This window comes from Dermacentor variabilis, chromosome 2 (assembly GCF_050947875.1).
Source record: "Dermacentor variabilis isolate Ectoservices chromosome 2, ASM5094787v1, whole genome shotgun sequence".
Classification (NCBI taxonomy): domain Eukaryota; kingdom Metazoa; phylum Arthropoda; class Arachnida; order Ixodida; family Ixodidae; genus Dermacentor; species Dermacentor variabilis.
This window is the reverse complement of record NC_134569.1, coordinates 22,967,957-22,981,859: the sequence shown is the minus strand read 5'-3', so window position 1 is coordinate 22,981,859 and position 13,903 is coordinate 22,967,957. Positions and strand designations below refer to the sequence as shown.

At 40.0% G+C, this 13,903-nt stretch overlaps 1 protein-coding gene and 1 long non-coding RNA gene across 8 annotated transcripts in view; one reads left to right on the top strand and one right to left on the bottom strand.

The window, feature by feature from the left end:
* LOC142571500 (uncharacterized) overlaps positions 1–13,903 on the bottom strand; it is a 236,683-nt gene that overhangs the window by 119,805 nt on the left and 102,975 nt on the right. The window contains exons 5-6 of one of the 7 annotated variants that reach the window (XR_012825889.1): positions 2,890–13,390; positions 1,976–2,107 (exon numbers count right to left, since the gene is read on the bottom strand). The exons of 4 other annotated variants lie outside the window; for them this stretch is intronic. Coding sequence is in view for 1 of the 3 variants with exons in the window: in XM_075679907.1 (XP_075536022.1) it covers positions 12,966–13,390 (425 nt within the window). In the remaining 2 variants the exon portion in view is untranslated. Of the gene's footprint in view, positions 1–1,975; positions 13,391–13,903 lie in introns of those variants that run through there. 2 more of the 7 variants (XR_012825888.1, XM_075679907.1) reach the window with 2 other exon arrangements.
* LOC142571506 (uncharacterized) overlaps positions 12,342–13,903 on the top strand; it is a 91,679-nt gene continuing 90,117 nt past the window's right edge. Inside the window, exon 1 of the long non-coding RNA XR_012825890.1 lies at positions 12,342–12,451. This is a non-coding gene — a long non-coding RNA (uncharacterized LOC142571506). The remainder of the gene's footprint in view (positions 12,452–13,903) is intronic.

Sequence of the window (13,903 nt, the reverse complement as noted above, 5' to 3'; positions counted from 1 at the left end):
TGTGTAAAGAAATGATGTTTACACCATATCTGCACATATTACAGCACATACTGTCAAGACAAAAGGGTCATCAGAGACAGGGAAGTCAAGATGGAAATAGCAGCCACACAGTATAATGGCACATATCTTCTGTCCTTGACTTTCATGGCATGCTAACTGAGCAGATGGTGGAGCTGGAGCTTATGTGCTGCAAAAGAATGATACAATGCTATCAGTTCCAGAAGAGAGCAGATTTGCAGTGAGTACATGCTAAATATGCAAAAATTGGCTTACCTCAGCATTAAAAGAAGCAAGGCATAAAATACAGAACTTAAACAAAAAAAGAAACAAAGTAGTTTCATATGTCAAGACCAGAAGACAAACACTTCTTGATTCATTATGTCCATTTATTCTACTTAAAGCTATTCTAAATTTAAAGTAAATATAAAGATAAATAAATTAATAAGAACATCTCCCATACTGCCCACATAAACAAAAGCAGCAATATGTCCAGCAGAAAAGGTTAAATTAGGACATTACTATATAACATAATCACGTATGACATTTCCACAAAAATTCTGTACAAACTTGTAGTCATCGATGGACACGTTATAAGACTAAAACCTAGAGGTATGAAACTTGTGATGGTGCCAAGGCCACATTTGTAGTGCAATCTACATCAGTTTATTCAACTTCGATGGCAGAAACAAAATTGGCTCAAATTACTGAATATTCAAATAAAAATATATATCCAAAACTTGCATCATAATTGACACTGATCCCGCTCATGAGTAAGCACTGTACAAGTCCTTTCTGGCACATTACATGATGAAAAATTACATTTTCATTTCAGCCATGATTTGTTCTAGCTTGTGGAGCTTATCATCATTACAATTTCTGTCATGCAGTAACATAATAAGTGGCTTTTGGAACAATGCATCAAATGTCGCTTGGCATGGCAACACTTTCACAGCCTTAGTCATTGGCTAGCATGACCCTACTGATAGACAGGTGCCAGTATTTGCACGTACTTTCATATCAGCACCTATAGTGCTAGCCATGTTTCAATAAGTGACAATGAACTTTTTTCCACGTGCCAACATATTCACTTAGTGCTGTGCAACGAAACTTACCACTGTTTGTGGTGGTTCGTGGCTTGAAGGTGTTTCTAGGGCTATTTCACTGAAGTCGGCACTTTCAACATCAGCATAAGCACATTTGATGTAAAAGCTAGTCACTTATTGCAGTTTGCATTTAACCAATGCATTTAAATAATTCACATTCAAGATAAAAGGCTTCCTTTTTAGTAAGGAAACATGGGCATGTTTTCAACACCAATTAAATTACCCACATTAAATTAACACAATTCTTCAGTGTATTATGGTATAGCATCAAAGCTAATGCGCAAGTGTCAACCAATCTGGTAACTGCATTGTTGCACAATGCTTTCAGCATGATGAATAAGACATTGTTAATGCTGCTTTCCCCTTTGTATACTGTTTCACAGCAGAACTGATGGTTGCAGCAAGTTACTGAAAAGGAAGGAGAGAGGGAATAATCTTTATCACAGACACGCTGAAAGTAGCTCCCAATGCCACAGTTATTAAATCAGTCGACACTGACGCCTCTTCATACCATGCCAGACTGTACAAAGATTGCAATAGGTTTCAGTGTGTCTTTGTTCAGGTAAATTGCCCAGGTAATTAAAGCTTGGGAAAGTGCCATGTGCTTGTGTGAGCAATGCAGAATGCAAACAAGAGGTCAGCAAGCTGCATGTAGTCCATGGTCTGCAAGTTTCAGAACCATTGTAAGAAACAATGTTTGACAACCCATAGTGATGAGCTTTGTTTGAATACACAGTAGTGATTCCTTTTTCACATATCCATTGCATTGAAGAAAAATGAACACAGAAAGCTAAAAAAGGGCACATTATGCCAGCACAAAGTGACATAAAAAATGTCCATATAAGAGCTACCATAAATTATGAGTCAAAACATCAGTACAGGCACTCATTGTTTATTGCGTAAAGCAGAAGTGTGAACTACATTGTGCAAATAAGCACAGGAGTAAATGCATTAGCAAAAGATGTTGATGCATGCAGTTCTGCTGCAAGGATGATGTCATGGGGCTACAAAGAAACACAGCAAAGGATTATTAAAAACTTGACAGAGAGAGAGAAAAACATCACTGATCACTGATATTTTTTTTTTTTTTACAAATGGCTACTAGCAGCAAAGACATGTAAAAGCATGAATAAAAGATAAATAGTTCTCATGAACACTGCATTAAACAGTATGGCAAACCACAGCCACAGTATGCAATTATTCAAAGTGCAGCCTCGTTTTGCTCAATTTTCATATGCAGGGCCCAGGCGAGTGGAAGGTCATGTTTGTCTATACAGCCCAAACCTTGCACAAGTTGTAAAGCTAACAGCAGGCACAGTAGTAAAATCAGATGAATAGGATAAGAATGTTACCTGTGCACACAACGTGCACAGAATTTTTTTTCAATATATCAGACCTGACGTTGGACTCATAACTTAAGTAATGCCACTGCACAGCACATATATTTCTTTTTCATCACCTCTCATCACTTTTTCCTTTCCTGCCATGTCCTTTACTAGTATGGAATAGCAGGCAGTCCTATCTGCCCTACTCCTTCTGTAAGTAGATTCTCTTCATCTATATCATTGTGTTTTGCCAAATTGAACTACACAATAAAACTACATTTATTGTAATTAACATGCACTGTATGACTTATGCACTTAGCAGAACACACATGTCCCATGTAACTCTTTAAGGTAAAAACAGTCCATGAGTTGCTAATTTACTGTGTTTATTACAGTGCGCCAATAGCAAAAGATATTCTGCATCAGGAATAACACATTTAACATTAACATAGCAGTATTACCTGCACTATGATCAAGACAGCGGTATAGCTTCCACAATCAATTACGATGGTGTTTAGCAGGCTCGCAAGCTGGCACTTGGTAATGCAGCCATGGCAGGTGTATGCCAGCGTTGAGTGACACACTGTTTTGTTACACATGCATAATGTTGGGATCCCAACAGCTTCAAAAAGAAGAAAGCTGATCTAGCACCTATAAGAAGAAAAAACAATACATCAGGCAGCTGAAATGTCCATTATAATCAGCCAATAGCTCTAACGAAAGTTGACTGTTGCTTAAAAAAAGTGATGCTTATGAAGCAGGGTTATACTCCACTGCAACTGACATTTATAGATTTGGTGGGCTGTAGCATTGTGCACACAGCAAACCTTTCAAGAATATATTTTAACTTTCCAGTGTGCTTGAATCACTGCCCAAGTGTGCGTAAAGCTATAGGACTGCACTTTGAAGGAGATAATTACTACGTACAAACAGGCTCAACATAATGACGTGAGCAAAGCATATCCACCTGAACAAGCGAGACTGCACTATGAAGATGTACAATGTGCATCAGATGCTCAGTGTCAAACTGCACATGCTTGTATGACCTTTACTTAGCAGATTCACTGCTACCTTCACACATCACGGTACACAAGGCAACAAAAACAGCATGTGCTTAAAACAATATTACAGTCCCCATGTCAATCAAGCTTGCATAGAAATGCAGTTACGAAATAGAGCAAGCATTGTGCAAGCCAAGCTGCTTGAAGTTCTCTCTGGCTATGTTGGATGACTTCTGAGAGTTCTGAACTTTGACAGCAGGTCAAAAAGGCATATGGCTTTATTAAAAATAGTGTGGCTCTAAAGCAACTGTGTAAAGTGTGCATATTTTTTCCTTTAACATGCTTCAGAAACGTATCCACTGGCCTACTGCTTTCTGCTTAAATTCCTAAATCTATTCTTTTTTCTCCAGTTGCCACACTATACTTTTCCAGCTCAATATTTTTTTCCTTTTTCACGTGTCCTGTGCGAGCTACCTCTAGGCAGAGAAAACTTCTGCTTTTAGCTCATTTCTCCATCAAAGGGTTGGTGCCTGTGATATTACCGCTTTGAGAATATAACTTGAAACCTAAGAAAGCAAAACATACAAAACAGCTAAATATTCAATAACCATAATAACAGAACAGTTACTGGGCAACATAAATAATAAATAAACCTTGCAAGCTAACTGTTTACACAATATTTTAACGGAACTGTGCTCACACAGTAAGTTTCACTGCAGTATCACTTATACCAATGTCATTCTAATGTATTGCAAACTCGCAAATTTCAAAGTCACAACTATAGGGTAAGGTGCATCAAACGTTCGAAGACATACAAGTTACAGAAATGTCAAAGAAAACAACTGTACATAGAGAATTTGAATTCATGAATTTTCTTCACTAACTGCAATACAAGCCTTTAGAAGCATGACATTGGTGAAGTCGAAGATGTAGAATTCTGGATTTTAGTCAATGTTTCAAAGCATGATCAGGCGTGACACTAATGTTTTGTTTCATAAGTAAGTACTTCCAAGTCTCGCTGCACAAGTACCTGTAAACAGCAGGGTCTGAAATTATGATGCTGTATAGACATGGTGGCAAAATTTTGGCACTCCAATGACCAAAAGCACATTCCACGAGTCTTTCATGCACGACAGCAGTGAAGACATATATATTCACAATTTTAAAGCATTGACTTTCTTTATAGTAAGGTTATTTGAATCCAGGGATGTCATTTTCTGTTTTGTTTTAAGCAGTTCTTGCATAAATTTATGTACAGATTCTAGCATATTCATGAAAACTACTTCTCACCATCTAGGTCTTCACAATATAAACCTTCACATCGCAAGATGAGTAAGCTATTCTTTGTCCCTGGTTTATACTTGAGGATATTGATGCAAATGTTTTACGTTTTAAGTGTTGCAGCTTGTCTCATATGTGTCAAATGGCCGATCAGATAAAACTTTGAAATGTGAATTGCTGCGCTGGATCACAGACTAGACATGAAAGATTTTTAAGCTTGTTATCTCTACCAATACTCTTCTCAAGTTAATAAAGGGTTCACATTGTGCAACATTCAGCCAGGAAACACCTCACAAACTTGTCTAATGATTTTTTGTACATCATAAATAATTTTTCCTTATGTGCTAAAGCCTGCCCTGCTTATTTGTGTGTGTGCCTTCAAATGTTTAATGCCATTCACATTACCATGCACGCACATCATGGATGTGCAGTTCTTATCATGTGTATAATGTGCGTATCATGTGTATATGTGTATCGTGTATAAGGCTATGGAAAGTAACTGATAGGCCTCAGTACAACTGTTTTCATAAGAGGGTTTATAAAGCTACTTCTACCATAATAACATGCCTAGACAAACCAGTAATGGTGAAAGGACACAGTTTACTCAGTTTTTAGTGAACAAACAGTTTTCGACTGATCACACAAGAAACAGCAATACCTGGAAAATAAAACTGTCATTTTTACCACAGCTATATGCGAACATTTGATGCACCGAGTCTAATTATTTGTTTTATGTAAACAAAATGAGCCTTGACAATAGGCATGGACCTTAAATGAACATACCCGTAAAGCAAATGAGAATAAAAAGGTGTAAAAAGTTTCTAACATATGTTGACAAAGTACACCAGCATCCATAACGGTCTTAACCCAATCATAACACCCATGCTTGTGCCCATACACAGTTCAGAACACATTTCTTGCTACAGAATGCCCTTGAAACACTCAACTCTAGGTCTATACAATGCACTAACACACCAATACATGACTATCATGGCGGCCTGCAAGCTATAGCTCACCCATCAGGACAAGAAACACGGAATAGCCACTCCAAGCACGTAAATCACATCAAGGTGTCACTAGGTGACAAAAACTTTTTAGGAGGCTAAGCCTCGGCACAGCATACATCAAACGACGAACAGCAAAAGCCTTGTTCTCCAAGAGGAGTAAAGGAGGCGGACCTTCTAGGAAGGTTCCACACTTGTACATGCAACTTCTACATGCACTCAATGCAGACACAGATGCAAAACTATAGACTGTTTATCTACTGTGCTGAACAACCTCTTTCTGATATTTGGCTAACACTTCTGAATGGCAATGTGAATGATCACAATAGCAGCACGTGCGCACTGTTTGAAAATGTTGCACTGAGCCTCCTTATTTCAGAAGGACAAGGTACACAGAGTCTCCATTTATTATTATGCAAAGATTTAGAACACAAAGGTAAAAACGGCAGATGCTTTTGCAGCTGTCTCTGCATTAAGAGCCTTACAGACAAATTACAAGCTCCAAGCAGGAGATGGAGCTTGGAGTTGGACAGCTGGATCATAGACATAGATAATGCATGTCCTTCAAACCTGCCTCCCTTAACACAGTGTTGCAGAATGCGACTTGTGCATGGTAAAGGATGTTGCTGTGATGACAAACACTGCAGTTAATGAAGCCAGACAGGCCAATCAATAGATATTGATTAGGTAATGCCCCTTTATAAGTATACTTGGGAGATCTTGGTCAATGTCTACAAATCTGGTCAGACAAAAGCTACAAGCATTAATATGCTTTTTGTTAAAATTATGTGCTCTCTCTGGTGCATATACACCTCTGCAAACAAATATGTGACCTAAGCAGCAGAAGTCAACACCAGTTAACAAGAGCACTACTCTTCCAAGCAACGCATGTGATAACTGCAAATGTAGGCAGTTTTCTTTATGAGCAATAAACACAGGTTACAAGTTAAGACATTGAAAGCACATGGACAATAGTGTTCTTTAAGCAACCTCACAACTGTCATCATAGAAAATTGCCAGATCAAGAACAAGGTTAAGCAATCCGCACTTTATGCATCATCATTCTGGACTGTAATAGTGTCAAGAACAGCAACACATCTACAGACCTGTGCAACAAGCTACAGCTGAATTAATTCTGGCTGTAGGAGAATGCTACCTGCACAGTTAACCATGAAATTTTGCATTATCTTTCACTAGAGGTTCTGTATGGTCTAAGTGAATGAGCTGGCAGTATGGAAAGCAGCACACAAAACTGGGACCTCGTTTTGACCTTAAGAAAATTCAGCGCACAAGCAAGCTTCAAAATGTTTTGTCAAATTATTTTAGTCAAATTATTTTAGCCTACCATGAAAGCACCGTAGGATGCCTTTCAAGGCATCTTAGAAAGGTAGCTTTCAATAGATTTCAACAAAGAAAGTAAACCAGTACTGCCAAAAGACAATGCTGTCAAGAACACCCGAGCCAGATGTAATTTCCTTCAATATACCATGTACACCTGTATTGAAGTTCTTGAAATCCCCACCACTTTTTGTTTTTCATGTTTATTGTGATGATCTGAGAAATACAATGGCCACTGGATCATACCATACCAGATGCCCCAGGCATGGGGCTCGACTATCTCCCATTTATATTTAATCAAGGACCATCATTCAGCCACACTTAGTTATTTTTCAAGAAAAATATTTACTTTGCTTGAATTCTATTCAGATATTGCACAGGTGACATATAGATAGGTTGAGAAAAATAAATCAGCCAAAATGTCCTATTTTGCTATGTTTTCTTAAGATTTCCTGGTTGATAAAAACACATTGTGCTTTCTTATGCCTGCAGTCATTCTTCGTTCGAACTGCCCAAGACTAGAATGGCCTTCCCAGACAAACTGCACTCATCCTCGATACACCGCGCTTTAGATCTTCCCATTGTGTGTTCCGATTCATCTTTCTAATTTTGTCATCATCAATCCTGCCTTTTACATGCTCACCCCTCATGTAATGTCCTATTTGGACCCTTGAGGTATTAATAAATAAATAAACGATGTAAGAGGCCACTGGCTATTAGAGGAAAGCAATACAGTGAATTTGGTGCATCTCTGAAATTTTAACACATCTATAGCATTGACAGAACCACTAGTGTGCTTGAAAAGTAAGTGAACTAAAAGAACAAGAAATTCTAAGCTGAGAAAGTGAGCTTTAACACCAGAAAATTGCAAAGTTAATCATATTCAGGCACAAATCTCTTGGGGAGGTGAATCAAGTAAAAATGCAGAAGAAAAGTGAATTTGATATGGCATATATTTCTGAATGCTGAGCCTGAGGTGTATTTTGTTTTAAGTGAGAAAATATTATTGGGCTTCTATTGGTTCTCCGGCATAAGTGCAGTTCACTACTGTGTGTCTTTCTCTTATGTAACAGAAAGGGCTATGTGCTACCACAAGAAGCTAGCATGCTGCATTCAGGCTCTTATGATCTTTGCAGCCTCAAACAGTATGGCAGACTACTGATCTTTGGAACTGCATCTAACAGACGTCAAGATGTATTCTGTAATGCTTAATATTCTTCAACACTGACCTTGCAGAAGAAAAATCATAATTGCCAATTATTTAAAACCAAAATACAGTTAAGCTTTACATTTCCTATGCTGAAGCAAACAACACCATAACCGCTATCACTTCATAATGCTTTCCTCTTGGTCTACTCCATGTGTACGCATGCTCCAATGTCTCTTCTATTCGTAGCTACTGTCCAATCACTGTGAAGCAGTGTGCATATAGGCTGAGTTGCTTTCATCCCCAATGCTGGTGATCTTACATTTGTAGGAAGTTCTACGTACCATTCATCGACCAATGTTGTTGTGAATGGCTGAGTGAAACACAGATAAATGTTTGGAATGCAGTGCGCCAACTACCACAATTTTTAGTGATTTTGTGCATCGCCTGAATACATACACGAAACTATGTTAGCAGTTTCAGATGGGCCTGACACAAAACAGAGGTTTCATCACTGACAAGACAGTGGCATCATCTGGTGGAAGGGTGCCTGTTGGACACCCCTTCAGCAGTATCGAAACAATGCGGTGGCTTACATATTTGGGCAAAACATTGCGGGCTTCCTGTATTGGCACACTGAAGTAGAACAGAAAGGACGGAAATGCTGCAAAGAGGTGGCAATGTTTCGTTAACTCCACTCCCACGTGATGAACTAAAAATATTTTTGTTGAAATACACTCATGAAATAGTTATATGGAAAATGCTGCAGGGCCGTTCTAATACAGCCCTTTGAGAGGAACAAGAAATGTCCCTGTGCAAACACAAATGGGTAACATGAATCTGTGGCCTTGTACATTTGAAAATTTTGTGTTGCAATTCATTAAAACCAAATAAAATGAAAAGTACTAAAAGGCAAAATATTCCTACCTGGCAATTGCATAGTCTTTGTGATGCTTTTAACCTTTCAACTACCAAATACGTTCATAAATAAGTCCACAAACTTAGCTTTTTTATTATTCCACCAAATTACTGCACATATGTCCATGCACCAAAATATTCTACATGTGTGGTATATCTCTCATGTTAACCTGAAGTATTATTAATTTTGTGTACTCTAAAAGAGGGACTTTGCCTCTGTACACTGTACACATGTAAAGTCGAAGCATAATATCTGAACAGATGGTAATGAAAGAAATTGAGCGCATCAAAAGATGAGTTCAGATGCCGAAACTATGACACATAACATGAACTGAGCTGCCGATCGAAACTAGTCTCCAGCAAGTAAAGCAGAAAAGCTGTGGCCTGGACAAGTATGGCTCATCTTTTGCAATACTGGTACAAATAGCCAAGATGCGTACAGCTGAGACTATCTTAATAGTTAAAGGGCTAAGTAACTAAATTACCATTGTACGACATCAAACAACAAACCACCTGACCATAAAGTACTGCACTGAGCTGGCCCATTAAGATGAAATTCCGAATAATGCTTATGCATCACAAAATGCATACTTTTATTATGACAGCCAATTCACAATTTTTTATGGACTGAACATTCATAAAAATGATAGCATTATAGTGTAAGAGCAGTAAAAGTGTACCACATTCAGTATGCTGTAAAATGTACTGCCTAAACATTTTTAGATAATACAATAAAGCATTTAAGCATTAAAATGCTAAGAGTCATAAAATATAATTTGCATAATGAGCTAACCAAGAATTACTTCATGAGCATAATAACAAATGTACTAAGGGTGATGTGCTTGTCATGACCACCAAAGTACTATCTAAAACTCCATGCTAAATTCATTTAAACTGCAAAACATAAAACAAGGTACATGTAAAGATATTTTTTTCATTTATGTCCACATTGTACAGTGAAAAAAGTGTTATGCTACAGTTATCTGTATAGTGTTTTTAGTATTAAATAACCTATAAAAGTTGCCACCTTAAAATTGCATCCATAACAAAATTATGGGTGACTTAAAACATGAACTAATAGGCTGTTATTCCAGTTGTTCCATTCCTACTGCTAACTGGCAGATGGGCTAGAACAAAACACTTTGGACATGCAAGGGTAATTTGCATTATAGTGTTACTGCTAATTTATAAGATTTTCTTCATTCCTGATAATTATATTTGCTAGAAATTATAATGCCACAGTTGGTGCAATGAGCATTATTTACGAGACTGATGTTACCTTAAAAGCAATGAGAGTGGACATTAACAACAGATGCATAACTACATACACATTATATATCAAGCACAAAAATAAGATAGAACAGCAAATTTTTATCACATTTTCATTAACATGGAGCATGGCTCCATGAAGACTACTGAAACTGTTCAAAAATCTGTGCTGCAATTCACCAATGTGTTCAGAAAGGCTGCAATTGTAAGATAAAAAAAGAGCAACAAAAATAGAAGCATGGTGCAAGCATGTCAGAGGTAACCGGACCTCTTAAGGAAATGATGTCAATTACTAGGTTGTCTTAAGAGGCACACATGATTGAAGAAATGCAAGTCCCAAAATGCCATTTTGAGGGTTAACTGAGCTGTGTTCCTTGCATCTTTTAATTTTTTGTTAAGCTTATCCAGATTTACTATCCTATGGCTGGGTACTGTAACAAGCTCAGATTGACCTTCATATGTATGGTGAGTTAGTGCAGAATTAACTTCCATTTTTCGGCAGAACTATCAGTGAATGTTTGTACAAGTGGGAGTTTTCTTTTTTTTTGTTTTTGTGGCACATGTGTAGGTGCAGCCAGCAGACAACCCTTGTATCTGCAGAGGTGTGCCGTCGCAACCTCCTGTTAAAAACGAGCCATTCCACTCCCCCTTTCATGACTGCTGGCAATAGTCTTGCATCACTGCAATTTTGACCACTTGGGCCAGACACTTGGCCCAAACATCTTATCAGATAAAAGAATGCAGAAAGAGTTTGATCACTTTCAGCATGACAACTATATTGGAAATAACCATTGTTGTAGATGCCCGACTGAATAGTGATGTTTTACTGCAAATGGTCAATTAAACCTGCCTTTGATCACATCGACTACGCTTCTCACATGTTCCACTTCCCAATTTATGAACCATCCTGGGGCAGGTGTGGGCCTTTGAGCAGGTTTCACTTTGGTGGGCGGGAATTGTAATAGCACACACAGCTGACACCGAAACCGCGTGGCTGGGCTGTTACGCATCATAGCACACACGTCGACCGTAGGCAAAAATTAAAGCGTGCAAATGCGACAAGGTTCTGGAACGGCTATTTTCACTCTGAAAGAATCAGAAGAGCTAAATTGTGTCAGACGCACGGCAATTAATCGTCGGAGCACGATGAATGCGAGAAACTATGTTCACACGACTACGGCAGCCAAACGCGTAAACGACGCGAGAGCAACACAGCTACCATCGAGCAGAATATGGCGCCCAGTCAGATCTGTCACTTTGGCGTCTTTTCCATAAGCTTCCATCAAGCTTTCATCACGCGCCGCTCGCTCCGCCAGATACACCACGCGCAACTTGCGATTAAAATGTACCTTGGGCAGTTGAATGCCCAAAATTATAACGGTACAGTGCTTCCGCTTTGGAAGAATAGAAAATAGCGCTTTATGCAGTCGCTGCCTGCGTTTGTGGACACAGATTTCTTTATTTCCTTTTTTTTTTTTTCGGTCTTGGACCACACGAAGATAAATAAGGCACGGACGACGCTTGCCGGCAGACGATGCCACTTTCTATGAACGCAACGCTGCAGCGTCGGACGCCCGAAACCCTCGTATGTACAGCATAGTACGGCTGTCGGAAGTCCTACGGTGAAGGAGGGCATTGCACCCACGTCAGCTCTTCGACACACAACAAACGAAAAATCATCAAGACCATAAAGACCTGATTATTGCTCGCTCTCTGTTCGTTCAATTTCCGACAGAGATGAAAATAATTTCCACCACAAACGGCGCGAGCTTTTGGCAAAAATCGCACACAAACGAGGTCAAGCGAGCGTCCATGCGAACAAGACAGGGTGCCTTATCCCCTCCCCAAGACTCGACAAGTACGTCATGCATACGACTAACACGTACGACGGTGACAGGGGATGCAGTATTCGGACGTATGATCACGGATGCGAGCTTTAATACGCCGTCATTTCCAGCTAGCCTAGGCCTACTGGGCCTTACGGGTGCTACAGGTGTGACGTGCAGGCGCTCATCAAGGCTTTCCATAACTGTACGGACCTGCCACACAAGCTGCTGCCACAGCCGTAAGCTGCAGCTGTTCGAGACCTATCCAGAGGTTTCGGTTACACCGTCTTAGTAATGCGTGCACGCGCAGTTTTCACGCCACCGCGTTGCGACCGCGAGCATTTGCCCCAAAGAGAACACTAGCAAGCACCAAAATGAACGTTCTCACATAGCCGACGCTGCAGTTTTCAGCCGGTCTGGCCTCGCTGAACGACGAAAAATTCAGCACAGTACTCCGGATGCAAAGAGTACGTGCGGCGCGATTGGCCGAAGCTGCTTTGCGTTTCTTATTATGTTCAGGCCACCGCACACTGAAATGACTCCTTCAGACACGTTCAAATCGGAGATGGCCTCATTGTCATTAATTCTTGTTTTCTTAACAAAAATACATAAAGCCGGATCGCCCCTCGCCTCTACGTATTTTCTGTTCTCTCCCCTCTCCATTTCGTTTTGCCAGTTTATTTTTCTTGTAAAGAATAAGAGAAACCCGGAGAGAAAAAACCAAAATAACAGCAAAATTTAAAAAAAAATATACTACTTCTCTTGAGCTTCTCTAGAGTCGTTCCAGGCGGCGCTGGCTGCCTGAAGGAGCAATAGCGATGGTGATGCAGAAAACCCGGCTGGAGGCAGCATCGACGGTCGCATCATAGTGCTCCAATTCTGTGCGTCAGAAGTTGGAGGGAGCAATGCCGGTTTGAAGCCGGCGTTTTTAGCTCCGCGGCTTGATGGGACGTTGTGTATCTTTCTCTTGTGAGCGTAAACGTTGTTGCGCCACAGGAACGATTTGTTGCATATGTCGCAGCGGTAGCGCTTTCGCTGCGGGGTGTGCATGGTCAGGTGGCCGTCGTAGTTACTTTTGTTGGAAAAAGTCTTGTGACAAATAGGACATTCCAGGTCAACGGGTTGTCCACGTTTTCCCAATAGCGGCGGCCGGCCGCGCCTTCTTGGCACGGCGACATCTACAAGAAAAAAGAGAAAGGAGGGATGAAATCTCTTGCAGCTTCCTCCACATATTCTACACACTACCGTTCTGTACTTTGAGACGCCGCCCACCACGCGGCATAACAAATACACGCGACGTCAGACGAAGCATACAACACGTGCTTCCTGGTTGCTCCCACATACTAAACAAACACTGGACTGCAGTGCGACCTTAGAACGTTCAGGTCCATTTGATTCGCCTGGGCTTTTCTCGCCTAGTTCTAAAGGTGTTGCACTTGGTGTTTTACCCCTGCCAATATGGCACCATCCACAGTAACCATTTATTTCACTTGGTGCAGACTTTGTGCATGGATTAAATATTTCATGCATTACAAATGAGGTAGTACAGACATGGGAGTCTTGCAGACCAGGCTAAGACAAGCATGGAACAGGCGAGCAAGGCGAACATGGTGCAAGGGTGAAATCTACAGCTTGTGCTGGTAAAAAAATCTTGACACAAGAAATCTTTTATGTGAGAGAATTTCCTCATT